The sequence below is a fragment of the Natrix helvetica genome (assembly GCF_964273705.1).
Source record: "Natrix helvetica genome assembly, chromosome: 1".
Lineage (NCBI taxonomy): Eukaryota > Metazoa > Chordata > Lepidosauria > Squamata > Natricidae > Natrix > Natrix helvetica.
Genome location: NC_138548.1, coordinates 10801654 through 10827506, shown reverse-complemented (window position 1 = coordinate 10827506; position 25853 = coordinate 10801654). Strand labels below are relative to the sequence as shown.

Genomic DNA, 25853 nt, shown 5'->3' with positions numbered 1-25853 from the left:
ATATTTTAATGTTAATGTTAATGATTGTAACGTATTAATGATTTCCATTCTCTCTTTTATCTGGTAAGCTGCCTAGAGTACTTGATAGCCAGGTGGGCAGGAAAGAAATTTAATAAATAAATTACAAACGATACGAAAAGGAGGGGGGGGGGAAAGCTGCATATGAACCTCGAGATGAATGGCCGAGGCAACAGCCCTCTCTTATGTTTTCTTATCTCTATGTCCTCGCCATGCCTCCAACGATTGGTCGTTTCCAACTCTATCCCGGCCGCTCGAACGGACGGGCCCATTGGGTGGCGAGAGAACCACAGAGACGCGTCCTCCACGCGGGCGCAGAGCGCCGCGCCTGCGCAGTAGCTGGGTGGATAACCATGCGTGCTCTCCCGGCCGGGCGATAAGATGTAGAGGGCAGCGGGGTGAACCGATGCTGAAGCTGCAAGGGACGCTGCTGCGGGGCAAAGGTCAGTGTGGGGGGCGTGTGGGGCGGGGGTGGGTGGGAAGTAGCGAACCTTTCACCTCGACCTGGATCTTTGGGGAAGAAGGGTGCTTTGCCCTACTGGAGGTGGGTGGATTTGAACTCGCCACCCTTTTCCCTCTTGGAATGGGGTAGGGGGGGTAATAGGGTCACACTTATGGACGCCTTGAAATAGTTGGATACCTTCAATGGCCTCGTTGATTGACAGCCTTTCGCCCATTGGGTTGGCGCTTGAACGGGAGACCACCAGGAGAGCCACGAAGGCTGCCTGGAGGAGGAACTTGAATTAGATGCCTCGGGATCCAGCCACACGCCTGTGTGATGCTGAGAAGCTTGCTCGAATGCAAAATGAAGAGATCAAGAGTCTCAGGCTCAAGGGAGAACTTGCCTGTTAGTTGATCTCTCTTGCTATAGGTAGTCCTCGACTTGCGACCACAATTAGAATAGAATAGACAATAGAATACAGAACAGAATAGGATAAGAGAGTTGGAAGGCACCTTGGAGGTCTTCTAGTCCAACCCCCTGCTCAGGCAGGAAACCCTACACCACTTCAGACAAATGGTTATCCAGCATCTTCTTAACAACTTCCAGTGTTGAAGCATTCACAACTTCTGGAGGCAAGCTGTTCCACTGATTAATTGTTCTAACTGTCAGGAAATTTCTCCTTAAGTTGCTTCTCTCGATTGGTTTCCACCCATTGCTTCTTGTCTTACTCTCAGGTGCTTTGGATAATAGTTTGACTTAATTTTGGGGAAAGAGTGAGATAATGGATAAAGTGCTCATCCTTGATTTTCTGTCTTATATATGAACCTCTTCAATTTTTGGAATGCCAACCCCAACCATATTAAGCATTCTTGAGCCCAATAAATGAACATTTTTGCCAGATATGAAATTCTTTCTTGCAGTTCAGAGGAGGCCATGTTACTCCTTTTCCACTGCTTGCTTTGTCAAGCTTATATACTCCCTCCCCTACCAACCTGAAATGTTCAGATGGAAGAAATGGGTTGATTGCACATCTGTAACATCCAGAGACAGAGGTTCTCAGAGCAATAGATAGGAAAGGCCTTACAAAAACCCAAAATAGAATTGTTATGTAAACCAGTGGTTCTCAACCTCTGGTCTGGGGTTCCCTGAGGGGGGTCACGATGTCATCACGGGGGGTTTGCAAAGCCTTGAAATGTTGTGAATTAAATCTGGGTGGTCTATGGCCACAAAAGGTATTTAAAGAGAGTCCGTGGTGAAGGAAAAGATTGAGAGCCACTGATGCAAACAATATAAAAACCCACACTGAAGCTAGCACAATCATCTTATATATATAAAGTGTGTGTGTGTGTGTGTTCCAGTTAACCAAACTTGGTACACAAATGACTTACTCTCTGGAAAAAAAAATACTGTGCGGGTAAGACACCCCTAACACCCCTTGGGATGTGTGTTCTGTTAAGATACAGCCTGTTGTGCCTTAAAATGGCTTCAGCTGTACTGCTGTAAAATGGCTTCTACTGTACAGGGCAGTGGACTTGCCATGGCAATGGCTTCACAATACTCCACCAGGGGGCTCCCTCTGGTAAGCGGGAAAATCCAACAATCGAAATTAAGTTTTGGTCAGGACATTCTCCCCCTATAAATAAATATCTGAACAACGCCAGGTTATCAGCTAGCAGAGAAATAAACACATTAAGCAGCGACCCTTATCAATACTGTATCTTCTGAAATTATATGGGAGACAGAGGGAGGAAGGGAGGGGAGAAGTGACGAGAGAGGAAGAAGGGGAGAAAGAGAGGAAGGAAGAAGAAAGAAGAAGGGAAGAGAGAAAAAAGGAAAGGAAGGAAGGAAATCCAATCACAGTGAAGCAGTAACAACCCTTTGGGGTTTTTTGAAGCATTGATAGAGTTTCTCAAATGCTTTGGAAAATAAAAGAGATGATATCAGCGATAGAAAGGTACCAGTGGAATTACGTTGGCGTTGTTTTACAAGTGTAGGATCTCTGCTTTTCTCGTAGGCTCCCCTGCCTGGGAAGTCAAAAGGGAGAAAAAGATGTTGGTTTGTCCTCTTCCCGATGGCCCTTTGGAACCAGTTCCCATAACGATCAGCTTTCTCTCATTTTCAGGGAGCCTCCGTGTTGGGATGAGATGTTACTCGACCAGGGTGAAACAAGAAAGCAGGAAACTATGGTTACATGAGCAAGTGGAGCTGTTGGAAGGTAAGCCAACAAACCAGAATAAAAAATAAGCCGCGCAGATATTTATGCGCAGTTCCTATTCAGAACTGGGCGTCTACGTATTTGATGTATCAATGGCAGTGATTTGTACTGTAACTCTGAGCAGCTTAAAAGGAATAGAGGTAGTCCTCAACTTACGGCCACATTTTTTAAAATTGATTTTTAAAAATTAATTACATTTCTTAGTGTTTAATAAACATTGTGTTTGGGTATTTAATTTGCTTAACAATTCTCTACCCCCGCTTTTCCAACCACTGGTAAAATGGATTCCATGTTTCATAGTATTCTGTGTCTTCTCTCTGCTTAATTTTCAATGTCAATCTATCCATTTTTGCACAGTCTAGTACAGTGTTGGCAAACCTTTTCGGCACTAAATGCCGAAAAAAGAGCGCACGCTCGTCTGGGTTGCAACCTGGAAGAGGGTCTCTCCCAGCGGGCATATGCGCGCGCCAAAAAATTAACTTCCGGTTTCTGGTGCGCACATGCGCACCAGCCAGCTAGTTTTCCGGTTAATGGCGTATGCGCACATGATGATCAGCTGGCCGGCATGCATGCTCACACTGGAAAATGGAAGACCAGCTCTTCCGGTTTCCGGCACTGCCGCAGGCACGAAGGCGATGATTGTCACACGTGAATGCAGGCCAGAAATCCAGAAGACGAACGGGCGACATTGCGCATGCCAGGCAACATAGCTTTGCATGGCACTTCAAGCACGCGTGGCATAGGTTCTCCATCATGGGCCTAGTATCTTCTTAATTATCTCTTCATCTCGCAGTGTTTCTTCATGTTTCCAATATTGTGTGAATGTAATCCTCACTGTTGTTGCAACATGTAATATTAAGTACATACTTTTTTTATCAAGTTTTTCTGATATTATACCTAATAAAAAATAGTGCAAGTTTAAAATCCACATGTTTCCCTATCATCTTTTTTAACCAACTGTGCATGCATGCCATCTCTGCCCAATTTTTTTTTTTTAGCACAGGTCCAGCACACATGATAAAATGTGCCCTTCTTTTCATTACATTTCCAACATTTGCCGGACATATTTTTAAACATTTTAGCTAACCTGGCAGGTGGTAAATGCCATCTATAAAACATTTACATCGATTTTCTTTATAAGAATGTTGCCATTTCTATTGCGAATGAGACAGTTGCTAAGTGCGTTTTGCCCCATTTTTCGACCTTTCTTGCTACCGTTGTTAAGTGAATCATTGCAGTTGTGAAGTGAGTAACACGGTTGTTAAGTGAATCCGGCTCTCCCATTGACTTTGCTTGTCAGAAGACCGCAAAATGGCCACATAATTCACATAACTGCAGGGATACACTTAACCTTGGCAAAAAAAAAGGGGGGTTGTAAAATTGGGTAACTCACTTAACAACCACCTTGCTTAACAACAGGAATTCTGGTCCCAATTGCGGTCATAAGTGGAGGACTTCCAGCAGATAAATAACGTTCATTCTGTTCTGTGAGACAATCGTTAAAATGAATTTTGCCCCATTTTACAATCTTTCTTGCCGCAGTTGTTAAGTGAATCATCACACTTGATAAGTGAGTCACCCGGTTGTTAAGTGAACCCGGCTTCCCCATTGATACTGCTGGTCAAAAAGGTCGCCAAAGGGGATCTCACATGAGCCCGGGACACAGCAACGGTCATAGGTATGAGCCAGTTTTGCCAGGTGCCTGAATTGTGGTCGTGTGACCGTGGGGACGCTACAAAGGTCGTAAAAGTGAAAAGCGCTCTTAAGTCACTCTTTTTTCAGTGCCGTTGTAACTTTGAACGGTCCTTAGACGAACTCTTGTAAGTTGAGGACTACCTGGACTCCATTCCAGTTGGTGGATAACTTTTCCTAGGAATCTCTTCCAAGCCAAATTGCTAGAAAAATACTTCCTGAAAAAAATCAAGTACTTGCGGGACTTGTTTATTTAGCCACAGCTGTGGCATTTAGACTTAACTGTAATAACTGCCCCATAGTGCACTCTCTGGGCAGTTTACAATGCCAGCCTATTGTCCCTAACAATCTGGGTCCTCATTTTGCCAACCTTGAAAGGACGGAAGACTGAGTCAACCCTGAGCCCACCAGAATCGCGCTTTTTCCTTTTGTATCCGTCTAGGAGTCTTTGAGAAGGGATTGCTCTTTTGAATCTCTGCGCATTGTCCAGATACCTTAGAATTGTTGTGGCCCGCCAGTGGAGCTGGCAGCAAGATTTTGCCCCCCACCCAGCCCCCAGGAGCACTCTATAAGCCTCCTAAAGGCTATCCATGCCGTTTTTGGGAGGTTTGCAGAGTGCAAAAACTTTTTTAAAAAAAATTTGCCTCTTCAAAACCTTGGTGCGTCTTATACTCGGAAAAATATAGTATATCCCTGTTTCTGTTTATCCTACACCAGTGATGGCGAACCTATGGCACGCGTGCTACAGGTGACACACATAGCCATTTGTCAGGGCACACGAGGTTCTAAAAATTACCCTTCCGGTTTGCTCGGAGGTTCGTTTTGACTGCTCCAGAGGGCTTCCGGGGGCAGAGGGGGGGGCAGGGGAGGCTGTTTTCGCCCTCTCCAGGCTCCTATAAAGCCTCTGGAGCCTGGGGAGGGTGAAAAAAGCATGCAAAAAATGGGGGGTTGTGCCTGTAGTGTGCGCATGTGCACTGGGGGGGTGTCACGCATTGCATTATGGGTGCGGCGCTCCTGCACACGACCCCCCTGTGCTCCCCCCACATGGCACGCGAGCCAAAACAGGTTCGCCATCGCTGTCCTACATCATTAGAGATCATATGTTGTGTTCTGTTTCCTCCTCTCTTCCCCCCCTTCCCCCCCCCCCCCCCCCAGTGTTGGAAGCAAGAGTGAAGCAACTCCGGGCTGATAATGAATCGGACATCCTGAAGCCCAAGATCCAAGTATGCCAGATCAAGAAATTCAATTACTTTCAGGGTGCCGCACCCCAAACATCTCAGGGCAAGCCCCTCCCAATGGATGAAGCCGCCCGCCTCGCGAAACAGAATGCTTGGAAGGCCAAAGTGAAGATGGAAAAAGAAGTCAATAAAATGAAGCGTTGGGCCGTGGGTACCAAAACCTTGGAAGCGATCCTCTCTTCTGAAACTCTGGTGGAAAAAGCTGTTCGGGGCTCCCCAAAATCTGTCAGGAAACCTACAGCTGGTGGCTCCGAAGCACAGCCGGACTGCAGAATCGCCTTGACAGGAATCCATGTCTGGGACAGAAATCCTGATTCTTCTGCTGTCCAGGCCTCGGCTGAGCCTGTGCCAATGCTTAACGGGAGGACGCTTCCAGAAATGAAAGTCTTCCAGGATGATATTCGGATGACCATTTTAGCCTACATGGACACTTCCCTGTTCAAGAACCAGAGGAGGAAAGCCTTGCAGTGTTTGTTATATTTCCACAATAGCCCGGGGCTGAAGAAGTTTCTGACTGTACAGATGTTTAGTCTCCTCATGTGTCATTACGCCAAGCAGGTTGGTTTTTTCTTCCCCCTCTTTTACACATACATACTGTCAGGCTTAACCCAACTTGGTCTGTTAGGAAAGAAACACCCTCGACTCCATTTGTAGGAAAAAGGTTAACTTTTATTAATAGCCAATTAGTTATAGGGAGCAAAGCCGGATCTAAGAGTAACACCCTCGATTCCATTTGTAGGAAAAAGGTTAACTTTTACTCATAGCCAATTAGTTATAGGGAGCAAAGCCGGATCTAAGAGTAACACCCTCAATTCCATTTATAGGAAAAAGGTTAACTTTTACTCATAGCCAATTACTTACAGGGAGCAAAGCCGGATCTAAGAGTAACACCCTAGATTCCATTTGTAGGAAAAAGGTTAACTTTTACTCATAGACAATTAGTTATAGGGAGCAAAGCCAGATCTAAGAGTAACACCCTCGATTCCATTTGTAGGAAAAAGTTTAACTTTTACTAATAGCCAATTAGTTACAGGGAGCAAAGCCGGATCTAAGAGTTCACGCGCGAATATTCCCTAGTTAAGTTTCCCTTCTCTGTTCCCCTCCCTTGTTATCTCCCCATTGTCCATTGACATTCGAAGAAGATGTTTTGGTAACAGTCCCTGCAACGGTTGGGCAGGCGTTGCATTACGTTTTTCAGGCCTTTGGGATGTCTTGGGACCGCATGAAGGATCACTGTTGCTCCAAGAATTGTGGGACGTTAACTTATTCACCCCAATCTAAGCCATTCCAGGCTTGGTCCTTCCCAGCCACAAGTCTCAACCTCCAACTCCTCCCCATCTCTGTCCTTTGAAGGACAGGAAGCAGCCCAAGCATCATACAACTATGGGGCTGTTTACCCCCACCCTGAGAAGCTGCAGCTGCCCCAGCTCACTCACAGTCACCCTTGCTCCCCTGCACTCCGAGAATCCCTGCCACCCAGCTGACCTTTGCCAATTCATTCATTCATTCATTCATTCATTCATTCATTCATTCATTCATTCATTCATTCATTCATTCATTCATTCCCAAAGGTACTTTTTTCAAGAGGCAACTGAACTTTCTGGTTTTTTCCTTTTGAAGACCAAGAAGCTTCTTCGGCTCTGGCTGGATGTTGGGGAATGCATTTCCCGATTTATACTCCTTTGCAGACAGCTGGTCATTTGCATCCTTTTCAAGCAGGGGTGTCAAACTCGATTTCATTGAGGGCCACATCAGGGTTGTGTTTGACCTCGGATGGGGTGGGGAGCACAGGGTGTACGTGGCCAAGGGGAGGCCCAGCCAGTTTGACATCACTCATGTTGGGGGCGGCTGTGGCGGCCTGAGTGCTACGTCAGCAAAAATGGGCTCTTGAGTTCAGTTGTAATGGCCTCCTGCAATCCTCTGCCAGGGAAAACGAAGCACCGTTTTTCCTGGCAGAGGCACCGCGGGCTGGTCCTTCACTGTTTCCAAGGCAGTCCTGTTTGCCAGATCTAACCACCCCACAGGCCAAATCATACACCATATTTGTATCTTATCCATCACTTTCTTCTCCTCTCCCTCCCTATCTCCTTTCTTCCCTCTGTCATCCTTCTCTTCTCTACTTCCCCTTCCTCTCTCCTTCTCCTCTCTCCTCTTTCCACTCCTTCTTTCTCTCCTCCTCTTCTCCCCCCCACCCTCTCTCATATCCCTCTCTTCTTCCCTTACCTCTCTCCTCTGTTCCACACTCTTCATCTCATTTACCTGGTGTATTTCAGCTTCTTGAGCGAGCTCCGTTTTATGTTGATGGTATCTATAATCCCTTTTCAATATACATATTTAATTTTAACATATATCTTCCTCCAGACTTTGCGGTCTTCAAAAGGGTGGCCTTTGTCTTTTAAGCCCAGTCAGAACTGAAGAAGCTTCTTGGATAAGAAGCGAAACGTCTTCAAAGAAAAACCCGAAAGCCCCGTTGCCCCTTATAAAAAAAGCACCTATGGGACAACCATGACTTTGATCACAGAGAATCTCCAGAGACATACAGACACGGATACACACATACACACAATTTGTATGTGTCTGTGTATACAGCTCTAATTTGTTGCCTTCCTTCGCAGACTTTAAGGCAAACTGCTTTCGGGTCTTCTGAAAACCCTAAGAAGGAAAAACAAAAGCAGAGCAGTAGAGGCACAGCTGCCAGAAAGGCCCCACTTGGCGGCCATTCTTGCACTCTGCCTCATTTACATGGAAGACTAATGGCAGCTTAGCCATAACCGTAGAGCAGGGAGGTCCAACTTTGGTAAATGTATGACTTGTGGACTTCAATTCCCAGAATTCCCCAGCCAGCCATGTCATAATCCAGGGGTGTCCAAACTTGGGAACTTTAAGACTTGTGGACTTCAGCTCCCAGAATTCCCCAGGGGAATTCTGGGAGTTGAAGTCCACAAGTCTTAAAGTTCCCAAGTTTGGACACCCCTGCCATAATCTATTAATTGTAGCTAAATGCTTCTGGGGTAACCTTTTGGGGGCACATTTCTGGGTCCACTCAACACGCTAATCCCCAGTACAGTTTAATGTGCTATATAAACGGGGCCATGGAGTATTTTCAGTTTGATTTCAAGCAGCAGAACTCTCATTCTGTATCCTGGACCGTGTCATGGTTCTTTTTAAGGGTTGGGGGTGGGTGTAGCTCTAATTAGCCGGATCGACTCTGTGGTTGCCTTTCATCCCTGTTTCCTTCTCTGCTTAGGGTGCGCTTAGGAAAGTTGGCTGGCTATTTCGCATGCTGGAGGAAAATAACCTCAAGCCGGATCTGGATTGTTACATGGCGGTGCTAAATTGCATGGGTCGAATCAAAACCGAGCCCCATATCATTTCAAGGTAAGGAGCCGCGATGCCCTTAAATAGTGTTTCTCCACCTTGCCGATTTTAAGGTGTGTACCTCAACTCTCCCAGCATTCCCTCGGCCAGCTAGGGAATTCTGGGAGTCGAAGTCCACACACCTTCAAGCTCCGTCAAAGTGGAGAAACATTTTCTCTTAGGACAGTCTTGAGGTGTTGTTCCTCTTTGAATGGGGCTAGGGAGGAGTTCTGTTCTGATCGATTGACCACCTGTACCAGTGTTTCTCAAACTTGGCGACTTTAAGTCCTGTGGACTTCAACTCCCAGAATTCCCCAGCCAGCTATGCTGGCTGGGGGATTCTGGGAGTTGAAGTCCACAGGACTTAAAGTCGCCAAGTTTGAGAAACACTGACCTGTACCATCTGCTGGGGAATGGGGAGAGGTGTCTCCAGACCAAGCAAGGATCAGATTAGCTCCTGACGAGCTGCAGTGCTGACGGAGACCGACTGAGATGCGGTGGAAGCCATTCTCAAGAGAAAACGCCGTTCCATAGTCGAAATGCCGCGGGGGGAAAAATTGCTCTGCCTTGAATCCTGTTACAAAAGACCAGCGTAGATAAAAGGTCTGAATAAAAGTACAGTTGCAGGCGAGATCAAACGCTTGCAGCCGCCCGCAAGTGAAAAAGTGCTGTCCTCTGGTCAACCTTCTATCCTTTAATCGTAGGATAATCGCAGAACGTCAAGGAGGGTATTTATGTGGTTGCTCCACTTGATGGAGCATAATCAGTCACAGACCGTGGGATGAGGGGAATGAACGTTATTTTTAAACTATGTCAGAGAAACTGTGACAGCGGAGAGACCAAAGCCCATCTCAAGGGCTTCCTTGGGGGATATCAATCAATCACAAACTATGATTGATTGATTGATTGTGTCAGCCATCCCAACTTGTTCAACTAGAAGAGAAAGACATTCGAATCCATGGTTAGCGAAAGTACACTTTACTAGAGCTAAGTGGTTTCAGTGTAGCAAAGCCGGATCTGAGCTTTCGTGTCCAAAGCTTCTGTTAACTTCTTCCCATCTTTCCCCCACCCCCTGGTTATCTTCAACTGTCCAATTACATTCTTTTTTTTAAAAAAAGTTTTTTTTTATTCTCTTATATACAATACAATACAATAGTAGAGTTGGAAGGGATCTTGGAGGTCTTCTAGTCCAACCCCCTGCCTAGGCAGGAAACCCTATACCGTTTCAGACAAATAGCTATCCAACATCTTCTTAAAGACTTCCAGTGTTGGGGCATTCACAACTTCTGGAGGCAAGCTGTTCCACTGATTAATTGTTCTCACTGTCAGGAAATTTCTCCTCAGTTCTAAGTTGCTTCTCTCCTTGATTAGTTTCCACCCATTGCTTCTTGTTCTACCCTCAGGTGCCTTGGAAAATAGTTTGACTCCCTCTTCTTTGTGGCAATCCCTGAGATATTGGAACAATGCTATCATGTCTCCCCTAGTCCTTCTTTCTCTTAAGCTAGACATACCCAGTTCCTGCAACCGTTCTTCATATGTTTTAGTCTCCAGTCCCCTAATCATCTTTGTTGCTCTTCTCTGCACTCTTTCTAGAGTCTCCACATCTTTTTTACATCGTGGCGACCAGAAATGAATGCAGTATTCCAAGTGTGGCCTTACCAAGGCATTATAAAGTGGTATTAACACTTCACGTGATCTTGATTCTATCCCTCTGTTGATGCAGCCTAGAACTGTGTTGGCTTTTTTGGCAGCTGCTGCACACTGCTGGCTCATATTTAAATGGTTGTCCACTAGGACTCCAAGATCCCTTTCACAGTTACTACTACTGAGTAAGGTATCACCTATACTGTACCTGTGCATTCCGTTTTTGTTGCCTAAATGTAGAACCTTACTCTTTTCACCATTGAATTTCATTTTATTAGATAGTGCCCAATGTTCAAGTTTGTCAAGATCCTTCTGTATCTTAAGCCTATCTTCTGGAGTGTTGGCTATTCCTGCCAGCTTGGTATCATCTGCAAATTTGATGAGTTCCCCATTTATTCCCTCATCCAAATCATTGATGAAGATGTTGAAGAGTACTGGGCCTAAAACAGAGCCTTGGGGTACTCCACTGCATACTTCCCTCCATGTAGAACTACACGTTGAGTGCGGTTGGTCAGCCAGTTACCAATCCATCTGGTGGTGATGCTGTCTAACCCACATTCTTCTACTTTATCTAGTAGTAGGTTATGGTCTACCTTATCAAAAGCCTTACTGAAGTCCAAGTAAACTATATCAACGGCATTCCTCTGGTCCACTAATTTTGTCACATTATCAAAGAATGCAATAAGATTAGTCTGGCATGATCTGTTTTTGACAAATCCATGTTGGCTTTTGGCTATTACTTTGTTTGCTTCTAGGTGTTCGCAAATTCGTTGCTTGATTATTTTTTCCAGAATCTTTCCTGGTATTGAGGTTAGGCTGATAGGTCTGTAGTTTCCTGGATCTAATTTTTTCCCTTTTTTGAAGATGGGAACCACATCAGCTCTTTTCCAGTCCTCTGGTAGTTCCCCGGTGTTCCAGGATCTCTGAAAGATATAATTCAGTGGTTCTGAGATCTCGTCTGCTAGTTCCTTCAGAACTCTGGGGTGTAATCCATCCGGTCCTGGTGATTTGAACTCATCTAGGGTAGACAGGTGCTCACTTACCATTTTCTTCCCTATTTCAATTTGTGTTCCTAATTTTGTGGTGCTGCTTTTGATAGGTTGGACTGTTTTATCCCTTTGTGTAAAGACAGATGCAAAACATGAGTTAAATAGTTCTGCTTTCTCCCTGTTGCTTGTCACCTTCTTGCCACTTTCTCCTAGCAATGGACCAATTGTTTCCTTAACTTTTTTCTTGTTTTTAACATGTTGGAAGAAGCTTTTTTTGTTAATTTTTACTTTTGTGGCAAGCCTTTCTTCATTGTGAGCCTTAGCTTTCCTCACTTCATCTTTACAGGCTCGGGCTATTTGCTGATATTCTGCCTTAGTTATGTCCCCCTCCTTCCACTTTTTATACTTACTTTTTTTGTCATATAGTTACAGGTATATATATATATATATTCACATAGATATTATTTCTATTTATCTTTATCGCTTTTACGTATTTGTTTTTCCCTATAAAAGGTTAAAATGTACATTCTGGGTTGCTTTAATTACCATCTCATACACCATAATTTTGTATTATCATCACCGTATTTTTCTTTTCGCCCTCCCTCCCTTCTCTACTTTCTTCCTTCCTCCTCTCTTTTCCCTTTCCTTCTTCCCTTGCCTCTCCCCTACTCCTCTCTTTCTCCTCCTCCTCCTCCCCCCTCTCCTTCTCTTTCTATCCCTTCCCTCCTTCCTCTCCTTTCCTCTTCTTTTCTCTCCCCTTTCCTCTCTTCTTATTACATTCAAACAAATTGTTTTGGTAACAGTCCCTGTGTCAGGGTTCTAACCCTAATTAAATCATGAGCCTCCTGAGATCATGTGATCACCTTTTGTCAGTGGGGGATGTCAGATTCATGTAACGACTGCATCGTCTTAACATCTGCGGTGATTCACTTACCAACCATAGCGGGAAAGGTCATAAGACTGGGCACAAGTCTCTTAGCAAACCATCTTTGCTTAGGAATGACATTGCGGTCGTAATTTGAGAAATATCCTCCCATATAAGAACCTGGCTTCCCCATTGACTTGGCTTGTCAGAAGGTCACAAGCAGGGATCACGTCACCCCGGGACATTGCAACGGTCATAAATGCGAGCCAGTTGCCAAGAGTCTGAATTTTGATCAGATGACCAGGGAGATGCTGCAGCGGTCGTAAGTGTGAAAAATGGTCCTAAGATGGTCGTAAGTCAAGGGCTACCTACTCAGGCTCTCCTCTCTCCAACAGATGCATTGAGCAGCTGGAAGGTGACGGTTTCTCCTTGCAAAGCTTCTTCAAGGATTCCACGTATGAAGACAGTGAAGTCAAGATGATCCTTAAGGCCATCCAAACGGTCAAGTCGGACTTCCAGCCAGAATTCTTCTCCCCTCCGACCACCACCATCCCGCTGCTGGACAAATTCTACAATAAGGTAAAATTGAAAGTCTTTGCTACCTCCGAGGTGTGTTTTTCCCCACAGGCCATCCCTCTGCTAAGCTCCTAATTCCCACGGCCCTGTCATAGGCCCAAAGATATTTACCCATATAATAGAACTGTGTTGCTATTATCCTTCTTGTCTTTCTCACCACCTCATTTTTCCTACCGTACTACCTTCTCCTATTGGTTCCTATGTTTTATCACTTGTTGTTTGCACCGTATGATTTGCACAGGTGCAGTATAGGTGGTACCTAGCTCAACAGTATAGTAACTGTAAGAGGGATCTTGGAGTCCTAGGGGACAACCATTTAAATAGGACCCAGCCGTGTGCAGCAGCTGCCAAAAAGTTCTAGGCTGGATAAACAGAGGGATAGAATCAAGATCAAGTGAAGTGTTAATGCCACTTTATAAGGCCTTGGTAAGGCCACACTTGGAATACGGCATTCAGTTCTGGTCGCCACGATGTAAAAAAGATGTTGAGACTCTGGAAAGAAGAAGGCAGAGAAGAGCAACAAAGATGATGAGGGGACTGGAGGCCGAAACATATGAAGAACGGTTGCAGGAACTGGGTAGGTCTAGTTTAATGAAAAGAAGGACTAGGGGAGACATGATAGCAGTCTTCCAATATCTCAGGGGTTGCCACAAAGAAGAGGGAGTCAAACTATTCTCCAAGGCACCTGAAGGCAGAACAAGAAGCAATGGGTGGAAACTAACCAAGGAGGGAAGCAACTTAGAACTGAGGAGAAACTTCCTGACAGTTAGAACAATTAAATCAGTGGAACAGAAGTTGCCTCCAGAAGTTGTGAATGCCCCAACACTGGAAGTCTTTAAGAAGATGGTGGATATCCACTTGTCTGAAGTGGTGTAGGGTTTCCTACCTAAGCAGGGGGTTGGACTAGAAGACCTCCAAGGTCCCTTCCAACTCTGCTATTCTATTCTACTCTATTTAGGACTGTAATATGATTTATGATCTGTGACTTATCACTTCATTGTTTGTATGTACACCGGAGACAAATTCCTTGCGTGTCCAATCACACTTGGCCAATAAAGCCTATCCTATCCTATTCTATTCTATTCTATTCTATTCTATTATGTTCCCATTCCCACTCCACCCCACTCCATCGTATCCCATCCCATCCCGTTTGTGTTTGATATGACCACATGAAAGTATGACCACATGACTTTGGGGAAGGGAAGCCTTAGAATTTTGAATCTGGGTCATAAGTACAGGTAGTCTTCAACTTACAACCATATGGAGGCCAAAACCTATTTTGCTAAGCGTGGCAGTTGTGCCCCATTTTATGACCTTTCTTGCCACATTTGTTAAGGGAATCACTATAGTTGTTAAGTTAATAACAGAGTTGTGAAGTGAATCTGGCTTCCCTATTGACTTTGCTTCTCAGAAGGTCGCAAAAGAGAATCACATGACCCCGGGACACCGCAACCGTCATAAATATGAACCGGTTGCCAAGCATCCGAATTTTGATCCTGTGACCGTGGGGAGGCTGCAATAGTTGTAACTGTGAAAAACGGTCCTAAATCACTTTTTTCAGCGCTGTTATAACGGTCACTAAACGTATGGTTGTAAATCGAGGGCAACCTATATCCCCCAGGTAGACTGTCGGAACTTCAAACGCTTGCTAAGCAATTGGTCATAAGTCAAGGCATCTACATTGGATGAGGAGAGCACATCTTTCTCCTTCTGTCCTGGCGACTTTTTACCGAGGCACGATTGAGGTTATTTTAACAAAATGCATCACTGTTTGGTTTGCTGGCAGCTCAGATAGAAAGTCCCTACAGAGAGTAGTGAGGACAGTGGAGAAGATTATAGGAAGCTCGTTTCCCATTGTTCAGGATACCGCTTAAAAGCACTGTGTGCTTAGAGCTCAAAGCATTGTTAGAGATCCCACACATCTACTTTACGGTCTGTTTCTGTAGCTTCCCCTTGGGGGGCAGGGGGAGGGGAGGTTTCAAAGTATTTCTAACAGAACTACCAAGCCTGTAACAGCTATGTTCCCTACGCCATCCGTCTGGTAAACTCGCAAGATTCGTTTTTCTCACCATGTACATCTGAAGTAGACTGTTGTTTTTCTGTGTTATATAATATATGTGGGTAGATGTATAATTTTTATTTATTTATATTTCTGTCACGTTTCTGTAGTATGTACCAGAGGTGGTGACCCTTTGAGAGCTGCATGCAACGGAATTTCATTTTAATGTATGCCGATTAGTGTGCATTCAAAATGACAAAGTTATTCTAAGTTCCAAATCTTAACTTTAAGGACTACGGGTATGCCTGAGACATCATCATGGACTTCTTCCTCTTTTCTTTCCCCTTAGAAGAATCCCATTTCTTACCCCAAGTTCAATTTCACAGCGGAAGAGCTTCAGCAGCGGTTCCGAAAACAATACAACTTGGAGACGTCCGACAGAGTCACGATTGAGTCGGTGGAAGCCACTAAACCTATCACGGCTACAACTATCAAAGCGGTAAAATTAATTCCTGAGGAGACAGTTGCGTTTCTGGCCAGAATAAAAAGAATAGGATAGAATAACAGAATTGGAAGGGACCTTGGAGGTCTTCTAGTCCAACCCCTTGCTTAGGCAGGAAACCCTGTACCGTTTCAGACAAATGATTGTCCAATCTCTTCTTAAAAACTTCCGTTGTTGGAGCATCCACAACTTCTGTAGGCAACTTCTGTTCTACTGATTAATTGTTCTAACTGTCAGGAAGTTTCTCCTCAGTTCTAAGTTGCTTCTCTCCTTGATTAGTTTCCACCCATTGCTTCTTGTGTTACCCTCAGGTGCCTTGGAGAATAGTTTGACTCCCTCTTCTTTGTGGCAACCCCTGAGATATTGGAACAATGCTATCATGTCTCTCCCCTAGTCCTTCTTTTCATTAAACTAGACATACCCAGTTCCTGCAACCGTTCTTCATATGTTTTAGCCTCCAGTCCCCTAATCCTCTTGGTTGCTCTTCTCTGCACTCTTTCTAGAGTCTCCACAAAGGGAAGTGATAAATACAGGAAGTTCTCAAGTTACAACCGTAATGGAACCTGCCCATCATGGTTGTAACACGTGACTGTGGTAAAATGGTCTGGTCATGTAACTGACCCAATATTACAACCTTTTTTTGTGGCGGCCATTAAGCAAACCAGGAAGTTCACTATGGGCACAATTTTGCCCAAAACTGAACACAGATGCCTGTTTTCGGCAAACCCATTTGTAAAATGCCGTCAGGGCTCTGTGGTATGTTGAAAACTGCCGTAAATGTGGCCCAGTTGCCAAGCTCCCAAAGCGCGATCACATGACCACTACTTTGGGTTGTAAGTTCCCCTCAGGTAGATCCACTGAAACGTCAAACAATCACTAAGCGACCAGTCGTCGATTGAAGACTACTTGTCCGTCATGAACAGTTGCAGGAATTGGGCATGAGCCATGGTGGCGCAGTGGTTCGAGTGTTATATTGCAGGCTAATTCTGCCCACTGCCAGCAGTTCGATCCTGACTGGTTCAAGGTTGACTCAGCCTTCCATCCTTCCGAGGTCGGTAAAATGAGGACCCGGATTGATGGGGGCAAGAAGCTGACTCTGTAAAACTACTTAGAAAGGACTGTAAAAGGAGTACGAAGCGGCATACCAGTGCTATTTCTATGTGCAGTCAAGTGTGCAAAACTGTGGGGGGGGGCCTATGCTCACTTAGTCTAGTCTAGTGGAAAAAAGGACCAGGGGTGACATGATAGCAGGGTTCCAATATTTGAGGGGCTTCCACACAGCCACCTGTTTTCCAAAGCACCTGAAAGCAGAAGAAGAAGAAGCAATGGATGGAAACTCATCCAGGAGAGAAGCAACTTAGAACTAAGGAGAAATTTCCTGACAGAAAAAAAAAAATAGTCCACGGTCCCTACCAACTCTGGTATTCTGTTATGTTTCTCAGGCGGCGCCTTGACATGCTGGTTGGGGAAATTCACTTGAGTTGAAGTCCCCATATCTTCAAGTTGCCAAGGTTGAGAAACACTTGTTTTAGATCTACAACAGTTGTGACAAGGGTGTTGAGGTTTTGGTAGCAGAGTGATTGAAATAACAGCTAGAGCAGTGATGGCGAACCTATGCACACGTGTGTGCCACAGGTGGCACGTGGAGCCATTTGTCAGGCATGTGTGCGCTGGCCACCTGAGTTCACCCTTTTTTAAAGCCATTTTTCGCCCTCCCCAGGCTCCAGAAGCTTTATAGGAGCCTGGGGAGGGTGAAAAGAGCCTTCCCCATCCCGCCCTCCGGAGGCTTCATGAGCTTCCCTGAAGCTTCCGGAGCGCAAAAAACCAGCCCTACGGGCAAACCGGAAGTTCAGGAACGGACTTCCTGTTTGCTCAGAGGGTTGTTTTGACTGCTCCGGAGGCTTCAGGGAGCCTCTTGAAGGTCCCTGAAGCCTTCGGAGCGCTTAAAACGATCCTCCGAGCAAACGGGAAGTGCTCCGGAGGCTTCAGAGAAGCCTCCTGAAGGTCCCTGAAGCCTCTGGGGGGGGGGCGGGGGGGCTGTTTTCGCCCTCCCCATGCTCCTATAAAGCCTCTGGGGAGGGCGAAAAAAGCATGCACAAATGGGGGCGCACCTTTAGGGCGCATATGCGCACTGGGGGTGTCGCACATTGAATTATGGGTGCTGCACACCTGCGCATGACCCCCCTGCGTCCCCCCCGCTTGTGGCACGCGAGCCAAAAAAGGTTTGCCATTGCTGAGCTAGAGGGTGGCCTTGATCCAGCAGTGGGCAATTAACTTTGCCAAGGGGCTACCTGAGAAAGTGGGACTGTTGTGGAGGAATGCTGCAGCTGCCCACCACACCCCTCACCCCACTGCTGCCCGCTGCAGTGATTTACTTACTAACCATAAGAAAATCGGGTACGGTCACACAATGACTCACTTAAGGACCGCATCCCTTAGCAAGCGAAATTCCGGTCCCAATTGTAGTCCTAAATCAAATTCTTCTTATACAGTTAATGATCTTTTATATCCTCATTCCTTTCCCCAGAGGGAAATATTGAGCAAGATTCGTTCTCGATGGGAGGCAACTCTGCTTCACAACCTGGTGAAGCTCAAGAAACAAGACAATATTTGGCGTACGTCCAAACTCGATGTCTATCCGTTTCTTTGCGTGCTGAGCGAAAAGGAATACGTACATCTTATGATGCAGGTAAGTTATCCTGCTAGAAAAGAATACTTGTAAACCAGGGTTGAACTGTGGGGTCCTTGGTGCTCTCTGAGCTTGGTTGTTTCATGCTTCCAGACGTTTCGTGACCCAACTAGGTAACATCGTCAGTGTTAGAAGGGTGAGAGGCTTGCGGAGAGATGGGGGAGGACTGTGGGGTCCTTGGTTCTATCTGAGCTTGGTTGCTTGCTTGGAAACATTTCATAACCCAGCTAGGTCGCATCGTCAGTGTTAGAAGGAGTGGGGTTTCTTCTTTGTTAATAAAGGTAGTCCTTGATTTGCAACATTTCATTTAGTGACCATTCGAAGTTACAGCGGCACTGAAAAAAGTGACCACTTGCCAAACGTACGGCTGTTGCAGCATCCCCATGACCATGGGAGCGCTTGACTCATATTGATGACATTTATAATACAATACAATACAATAGCAGAGTTGGAAGGGACCTTGGAGGTCTTCTAGTCCAACCCCCTGCCTAGGCAGGAAACCCTATACCGTTTCAGACAGATGGCTATCCAACATCTTCTTAAAGACTTCCAGTGTTGGGGCATTCACAACTTCTGGAGGCAAAGCTGTTCCACTGATTAATTGTTCTAACTGTCAGGAAGTTTCTCCTCAGTTCTAAGTTGCTTCTCTCCTTGATTAGTTTCCACCCATTGCTTCTTGTTCTGCCCTCAGGTGCCTTGGAGAATAGCTTGACTCCCTCTTCTTTGTGGCAACCCCTGAGATATTGGAAGACTGCTATCATGTCTCCCCTAGTCCTTCTTACTATTAAACTAAACATACCCAGTTCCTGCAACCGTTTTTCATATGTTTTAGCCTCCAGTCCCCTAATATTTGCAGTATCCCAAGTTCATACGATCCCCTTTTGCAACTTTCTGACAAGCAAAGTCAGTGAGGAAACTAGATTCACTTAACGACCGTGACCATACTTTTGTTAAAGTGGTTCACTTAACACAAAAGTGGCAAGAAAAGTCGTAAAATGGGGCAAAACTCACTTAGCAAACTTCTCTCACCAAACCACATGCATTTGTGGGTCAGTTGTGGTTGTAAGTCGAGGACTACCTATATACGTATAGCGGCTTGCTGCTTCTGAGTGTCGGCGGGAGAGTTCTTGCATTAGATGCCCCTTTGTAACCGCTACCCATTTGCAAAAGGAGGGGATCGGGCTGTTTCTCGGGAGGAGCACTGGACAGGTAGGTCACGTTCCCTGTGGAGGTAATGCTATCCCCCCACTTTGGTTTCCATCCTTACTGTAAACAGGAATTGCAATTAATTTGCCTGCATTTGGGTAATAGGTCATATGTTGTGGACCAGCAGAGCTGGCAACAGATTCGGAGAGTGAGGAGGTTGGGGAGGAACATGGGCCAGTCCTGGAGTTTGGAGAAGGCTCGGATGAGGGCTGTGTGTCGGAGGCAGAGAGGGGGCAAGAGCTGTATGCCAGTTAGCATCTGCCTTCAGAGCCAGACATCAGTGAGGTAGACGAACAGCTGGAGCCTGTTCCCAGAGTTTACATGCGCAGAGTTGCCAGAAAAAGAGAACAGCTAAAGAACAGGGGTCGACTTGGGAGTGAGGCGACAGGTGGACGGTGAATGGCTCCTGTTAGGAATGTAAGCTAACAGTTGGGTTAGCAATATATAAACCAGGATGGTTGTACTGTAGCTTTAAGTACTGCTGTAATGTGATTGGTTGCTGTTACCTCAAGTAGCCATAAGAGGGAGCCAGAATGACTGTTAGCTCTGTTTGTTAGACACTGATCGGTGTATTGTGAGGTACTGTGTTTTTGCTACTGTTAGCTGCTTTGTGTGCTAAACTGATTATTAGATACTGAACTGTGTTCGAAGGATCATTCCTTAACTTAGAACATTGATAACTGACTGACTGAACCATGTATGACTTGGACTGTAAATTGAACTCTGAATACCTCTATATTTCCACATAGTAAACTACTATATTTTATACTATTCGGTGTCCCTGTATACTGGTTTGTGCGTGTTCTTCCATACCACTCTCATTACGCTTCTCTGCACACTCGCTCTCCTAACGGGGAGCTTACTTACTTAGCCCCTCCCATAGGAAATAAAAGAGGAGTGACAGGGGAGTGGAGTTTGCAGGAGACAATTCGTTCATTCCTGTATTCTTGCCAAGTATTGCAGCGTCTGAAAGATATCCGCCTGGCCACTCTGCCAAGCGTGATGAAGGTCGGTAATTGTGAACTATCTGGAAAGACGGTGGGAGAGGAAAGACTTTGCTGGAGAGGAATTCACTGTCAGTTAAATAACAGGAGTTTATTGGGACAAGGACTCAGCTTCATGCTGCTGGGGAAGCCTCAGTCAGAGCATCATAGTGTCCCAAGTTTGTTTGTTTGTTTTGTTTTTATTGGATTTATATGCCGCCCTTCTCCCAAAGGACTCAGGGCGGCGTACAACATTAAAATACACACATCCCGAAAGTTAAAAAGAAATTAAATACATATCCAAAAAAAACAACAACCCCAATTTATAGGACAATACATTTAAAAATGAGTTAAAATTAACAGGCCATGCCGGCTTGCTGGAAAAGCCAACTTTTTAGGGTGCGTCGGAAGGACCGGAGGTGAGGGATTATGCGAAGCTCCGGGGGCAGCTCATTCCAGAGGGAAGGCGCTCCCACAGAGAAGGCTCTCCCCCTGGGGGTCGCCAGCCGACACTGCCTGGCTGACGGCACCCTGAGGAGGCCAACTCTGTGAGATCGCACTGGACGGTGGGAGGCTACTGGTGGCAGTAGGTGGTCTCGCAGGTACCCTGGGCCTAAGCCATGGAGCGCTTTAAAGGTCATAATTAATACCTTGAATTGAAGTAACGCACCCATAGAAAGCAGAAATCTGAGGCGGGTAGATTCCTCAAAGAACAATTTTATTGGATACATTATATAGGTACAACTGGTGAAAACCGACTCTGAAAGTTCCCGTAGTTTTCACCTAATTAAAAAGTGAGTGTTTTCCCCTTTCCCCAAGCCATCAGTCACATGGTCCAATAGAGGTGCTGGTCGGTTGCCAGATTATTTCACTCCTCCTCTCCCAGCCACCTGTTGGAATGACCTTGGTTCCCACGGGAAAACCTTTTGTTTTGACTGCAAAACCCCAGTTAACTGTCTCCCTCCCCCTCCCATCTAGTGTCAAATCTGTAGCCACAAAGATTCGCTTCAGGGTTGATGTCATACAGTAATTTATTGTTTTTTTTAATGTTTTGATGGTTTTTTTTTTCATTGTTTTGGTTGAATTGGGTGGCTATGGAAATGGAATAAACAAACAAATGGCACGGTGGTTCGAATGCAGTATTGCAGGCTAACTCTGCTGGCTGCCAGCAGTTCGATTCTCACCGGCTCAAGATTGACTCAGCCTTCCATGCTTCCTTGGTGTGGGTAAATTGAGGACCCAGATTGTTGGGGGCAATGGGCCGATTCTGTAAACCGCTTTGAGAGAGCTGTAAAAGACCAATGTGCAGTCAAGTGTGCAAAAACCTTGGGGAGCCTTAAGTGCTATTGCTAGGTAATAAAAACACTAAGTAATAAAGTGAAACTGAAACAAAAATAAAATGATGCCTCTTAACTTTTTTTATTTTTAGTTAATTTGGTTACAGGTCTAATCTTGAGTCTCTTAAGTTGTTTTTGATTTGTCTTGCCTTCTTTACAGACGGTTTTCAGCCTGCCGGCTCTTGGGGAATGCGTCCTCGTCTTAGCGAAGGAGCTGGGTACCCGAATCTACAACAAATACACCATCATTCGAAAAAGCTGCACCATTTCGGAGGTCAATTTTGAGAAGACCTATGATAGCTACGTCCAACTTTTGGCCAGGGATAATCAGGTATCTAACTTTGGCTGCCTTAGGTGGCACTTTTAACTAAACCAGGGGTGTCCAAACTTGAGAACTTTTGGACACCCCTGGATTATGGCATGGCTGGCTGGCTGGGGAATTCTGGGAGTTGAAGTCCACAAGTCTTAAAGTTCCCAAGTTTGGACACCCCTGAACTAAACCATCTCTAGTTTCTGGATTGACCACTGTGATGAGAGGTTTTTTTGGGGGGGTTCCAACTCAGGGCTATTTTTGGCCAAAACTAGAATTTTCAGAGTTCCTTTCTAAGGTTGATCTAGAAGAGATGTTTTCAGTTTTTTTTTTCAATTCATGGAACCTTTTAGTTTAAAAAAAATAAAGTATCCTGAAAACTGAAAATTGGCAATATAACATTAAACTATTCAAAGACAGTCCTTGTCTTACAACCACAATTGAAACAAATTGATGTTGTTAAGTGAGATGTTTGTTAAGTGAGTTTTGCCCATTTTACGACCTTTCTTGCCACCGTTGTTAAGTGAATCACCGTTGATGTTAGTATCACGGTGGTTAGATAATCACTTTCTCCCCCGATGACTTTGCTTGTCAGAAAGTCACCAAAGGGGACCCCATGACCCTGGGACAAAGCAACGGTCGTAAGTATGAACCAGTTCCCAAGCATCTGAATTTTGATCCTATGATTATGGGGATACCAAAGGTCATAAATGTGAAAAATGGTCATAAGTCACTTTTTTCAGTGCTGTTCTAACTTTGAGTCCTCACTAAATAGCAATAGCGCTTAGACTTATATACCACTTTACAATCTGGGTCCTCATTTTACCCACCTGGGAAGGATGGACGGCTGAGTCAAACTTGAGCCTGGTGAGATTTGAACTGCCAAATTGCAGTCAGCCGGCAGTCAGCAGAAGTAGCCTGCAGTACCGCACTCTGACCACTGCGCCTCCGCGGCTCTTAAAGGAACTGTTGTAAGTTGAGGACTACCTGTAATGTAAATACAGCTTGCCTCCAGAAGTTGTGAATGCCCCAACACTGGAAGTCTTTAAGAAGATGTTGGATAGCTATTTGTCTGAAACGGTATAGGGTTTCCTGCCTAGGCAGGGGGTTGGACTAGAAGACCTCCAAGGTCCCTTCCAACTCTACTATTGTATTGTATTGTATTGTAAATACAACATTCATATTTACAAAACCCACAAAAAATTAAATGGGTATTTTTTATTGTTCCAGAGGTGAATGTGTTAATCCAACAATTCCAGTTGGTTAAACTGCCAACCTAGCAGTTTGAAAGCATGCAAATGCGGGTAGATAAATAGGTACCATTTCAATGGGAAGGTCACAGCGCTCTGTGACGTCATGCTGGCCACATGACTGCGGAAATATCTCCAGGCAATATCCTTGAAACGGAGATGAGCACCATTCCCTAAAGTCAGCTATGACTAGTGGGGTAAAATTCGCAGGGACTCCTTATAGCAATAGCAATTAGACTTATATACCGCTTCACAGTGCCTTTACAGCCCTCTCTAAGCAGTTTACAGAGTCAGCCTCTTGTTCCCAACAAACAGCAATATCACTTAGACTTATATACTGTTTCATAGTGCTTTTACAGCCCTCTCTAATACAGTTTCCAGAGTCAGTCTCTTGCCCCCAACAATCTGGGTCTTCGTTTTACCCACCTTGGAAGGATGGATGGCTGAGTCAACCTAGAGCCCCATACATCCCTGCGACCTATTCGCTCGCACAGAGAGGGACTTCTCCGGGTGCCGTCCTCCAGAGAGTGTCAGAGGGCGGCGCCCAGGAGTAGGGCCTTCTCTGTGATGGGCCCTACCCTTTGGAATGACCTCCCCCCAGACATTAGGACAACAACTGACCTCCGCTCCTTCCGCACAAAACTTAAGACCCACCTGTTCCGACTAGCCGGCCTGGCTTAATTTAGAGCTTCTCCACCTCTTGGGCATTTTTAATTTTAATTTTTAATTTTAATTTTTAATTTTAACTATCATTGGGGTTTTTCATTGTTTTAAATTACTGTAATTTATTTATTTATTGTTCCACCTCCTCCATATTGTATCATTGTAACCGCTGCTAGTGTACGTCGCCCCGAGTCCCTTGGGGGAGAGGGGGCGACTAAGAAGTCAAAATAATAAATAAATAAATAAATAAAGCCTGGTGAGAGTCGAACTGCCAAATTGCAGGCAGCCGGCAGTCAGCAGAAGTAGCCTGCAGTACTGCACTCCGGCCACCAAGCTGTCACATTGCATAAGAGCTAAGACCAAGGAGACAGACGCCACTAAGGGTGAAGTCTTCTTATCCCGTCAACCATCTCCAGCAAGTTCAAGTGTGAATCCAAACAAGTTTAGGTAGAGAAAGCCATGGTGGCACGGCGGTTAGAATGCACTATGGCAGGGTGATTCTGTCCACAGCCAAGCGTTCGATTCTCACTGGCTCAAGGTTGACTCAGCCGTCCATCCTTCTGAGCTCAGTAAAATGAGGACCCAGATTGTTGGGGACAAGAGGCTGCCATTGGAAAACTGCTTAAGAGAGAGCTATAAAACCCTGTGAAGCGGTATGTAAGCCTAAGTGCTAATGCCATGATGGTGAACCTATGGCCCCTCGAGCCCTCTCTGCGGGCATGTGAGCTGTCGCCCCAGCTCAGCTCCACTGTGCATGCACGCGCACCAGCTGATTTTTGGGTCTGCTGTGCATGGGGGAGGCGCGCGCGCATGCCCGAGGGTGGAGGGGGGGGGGCAGCAGAGGATTGTGTATGAATGAGCGGGGATGGGGGGAAGTCATGCACACTTGCAGGAAGGTGCGGCAAGATGCCAGGAGGCTTCAGGGAGGCCTGCTAAGCCCAAAAAGGGCGGAGGGGTCATGCGTGCATACGCGGGAGGAGAGCGGGGTGGGTCGCATGCGCAGGGCGGCAGGATGCACACGGGGAGGAGGGTCGCGCGTGCACTGCATTATGTGTGCGGGCACGAACATGCGCGCTGTTGCGTGCACAAACTTTTGACACGCAAGGACAAAAAGGTTAGGCATGACTGCGCTGTTGCAAGTGCTGTCGGCCTCCGGAATCTAAACTTCACCCTGTCCCCTTGCCTCTGCAGGTGAATAATGTTTTGCCACGGGAATATTGGGAGAAGCTGAGAGCAGAGGTGGGCTATAGCCCTTCCTTGATATCCAAGCAAGCCGTCTGGCCCCCAAGCCTGTTGATCCAGCTGGGTTTTCAGCTGATAGAACTGATGGTCCAAACGCTCACGCTGGACAACAGCCTGGTGCCTTCGCTTCCCGAGACGTCCGTCATTCCTGTCCTGTATCACGTCTATTCTTTCCGCGGAGCCAAGCAGGTGAGCAACTCGGGACGGCTGGTCAAGTGGGCAAAAACCCCGAGGCTCCTGGGCTCACTTAGGTCAGGCTTCCAAAAAACACTCCCAACAAAATGAAACCTCGGAGGTTTTTGTTCCTCAAAGTTCCATTTTATTAGAGATGCCACTGGAAAACCTGAATGTGAAAACTTCCAGTCCCCCCCTCGCCCCCCCTTTGAAAGTTCAAGATCCTGCACCCAACACCCAAACAGTTCATCACATGGTCCAATCTTCCACTGCCACGAAGACAGATTCCTCCCATCCAGATCCAGCCAGGTGCAGAGACAAAGATGACCTTGGCTTTCTAAAAAGAACGTTATGGCTACCTATCACCCAACTCCACTTCATCCCCCCTCCCGTTTTCCCACAGTAGAAAGTGTGGCAGGCTTGAAGTCCAAAAGAAAAAGATGGCTTGCAGGCATGATAACT

General features: G+C 45.8%; 1 protein-coding gene across 1 annotated transcript in view; it reads left to right on the top strand.

Annotated features, from left to right (window-relative positions):
• Positions 1-223: 223 nt before the first annotated feature.
• Positions 224-25853, top strand: part of POLRMT (RNA polymerase mitochondrial) — a 74109-nt gene continuing 48479 nt past the window's right edge. The window contains exons 1-9 of the mRNA XM_081938376.1: positions 224-461; positions 2583-2675; positions 5523-6163; positions 8853-8983; positions 12856-13039; positions 15385-15534; positions 18065-18226; positions 21913-22083; positions 25167-25406. Of these exons, the coding sequence (XP_081794502.1) occupies positions 425-461; positions 2583-2675; positions 5523-6163; positions 8853-8983; positions 12856-13039; positions 15385-15534; positions 18065-18226; positions 21913-22083; positions 25167-25406 (1809 nt within the window). The 5' untranslated portion in view covers positions 224-424. The remainder of the gene's footprint in view (positions 462-2582; positions 2676-5522; positions 6164-8852; positions 8984-12855; positions 13040-15384; positions 15535-18064; positions 18227-21912; positions 22084-25166; positions 25407-25853) is intronic.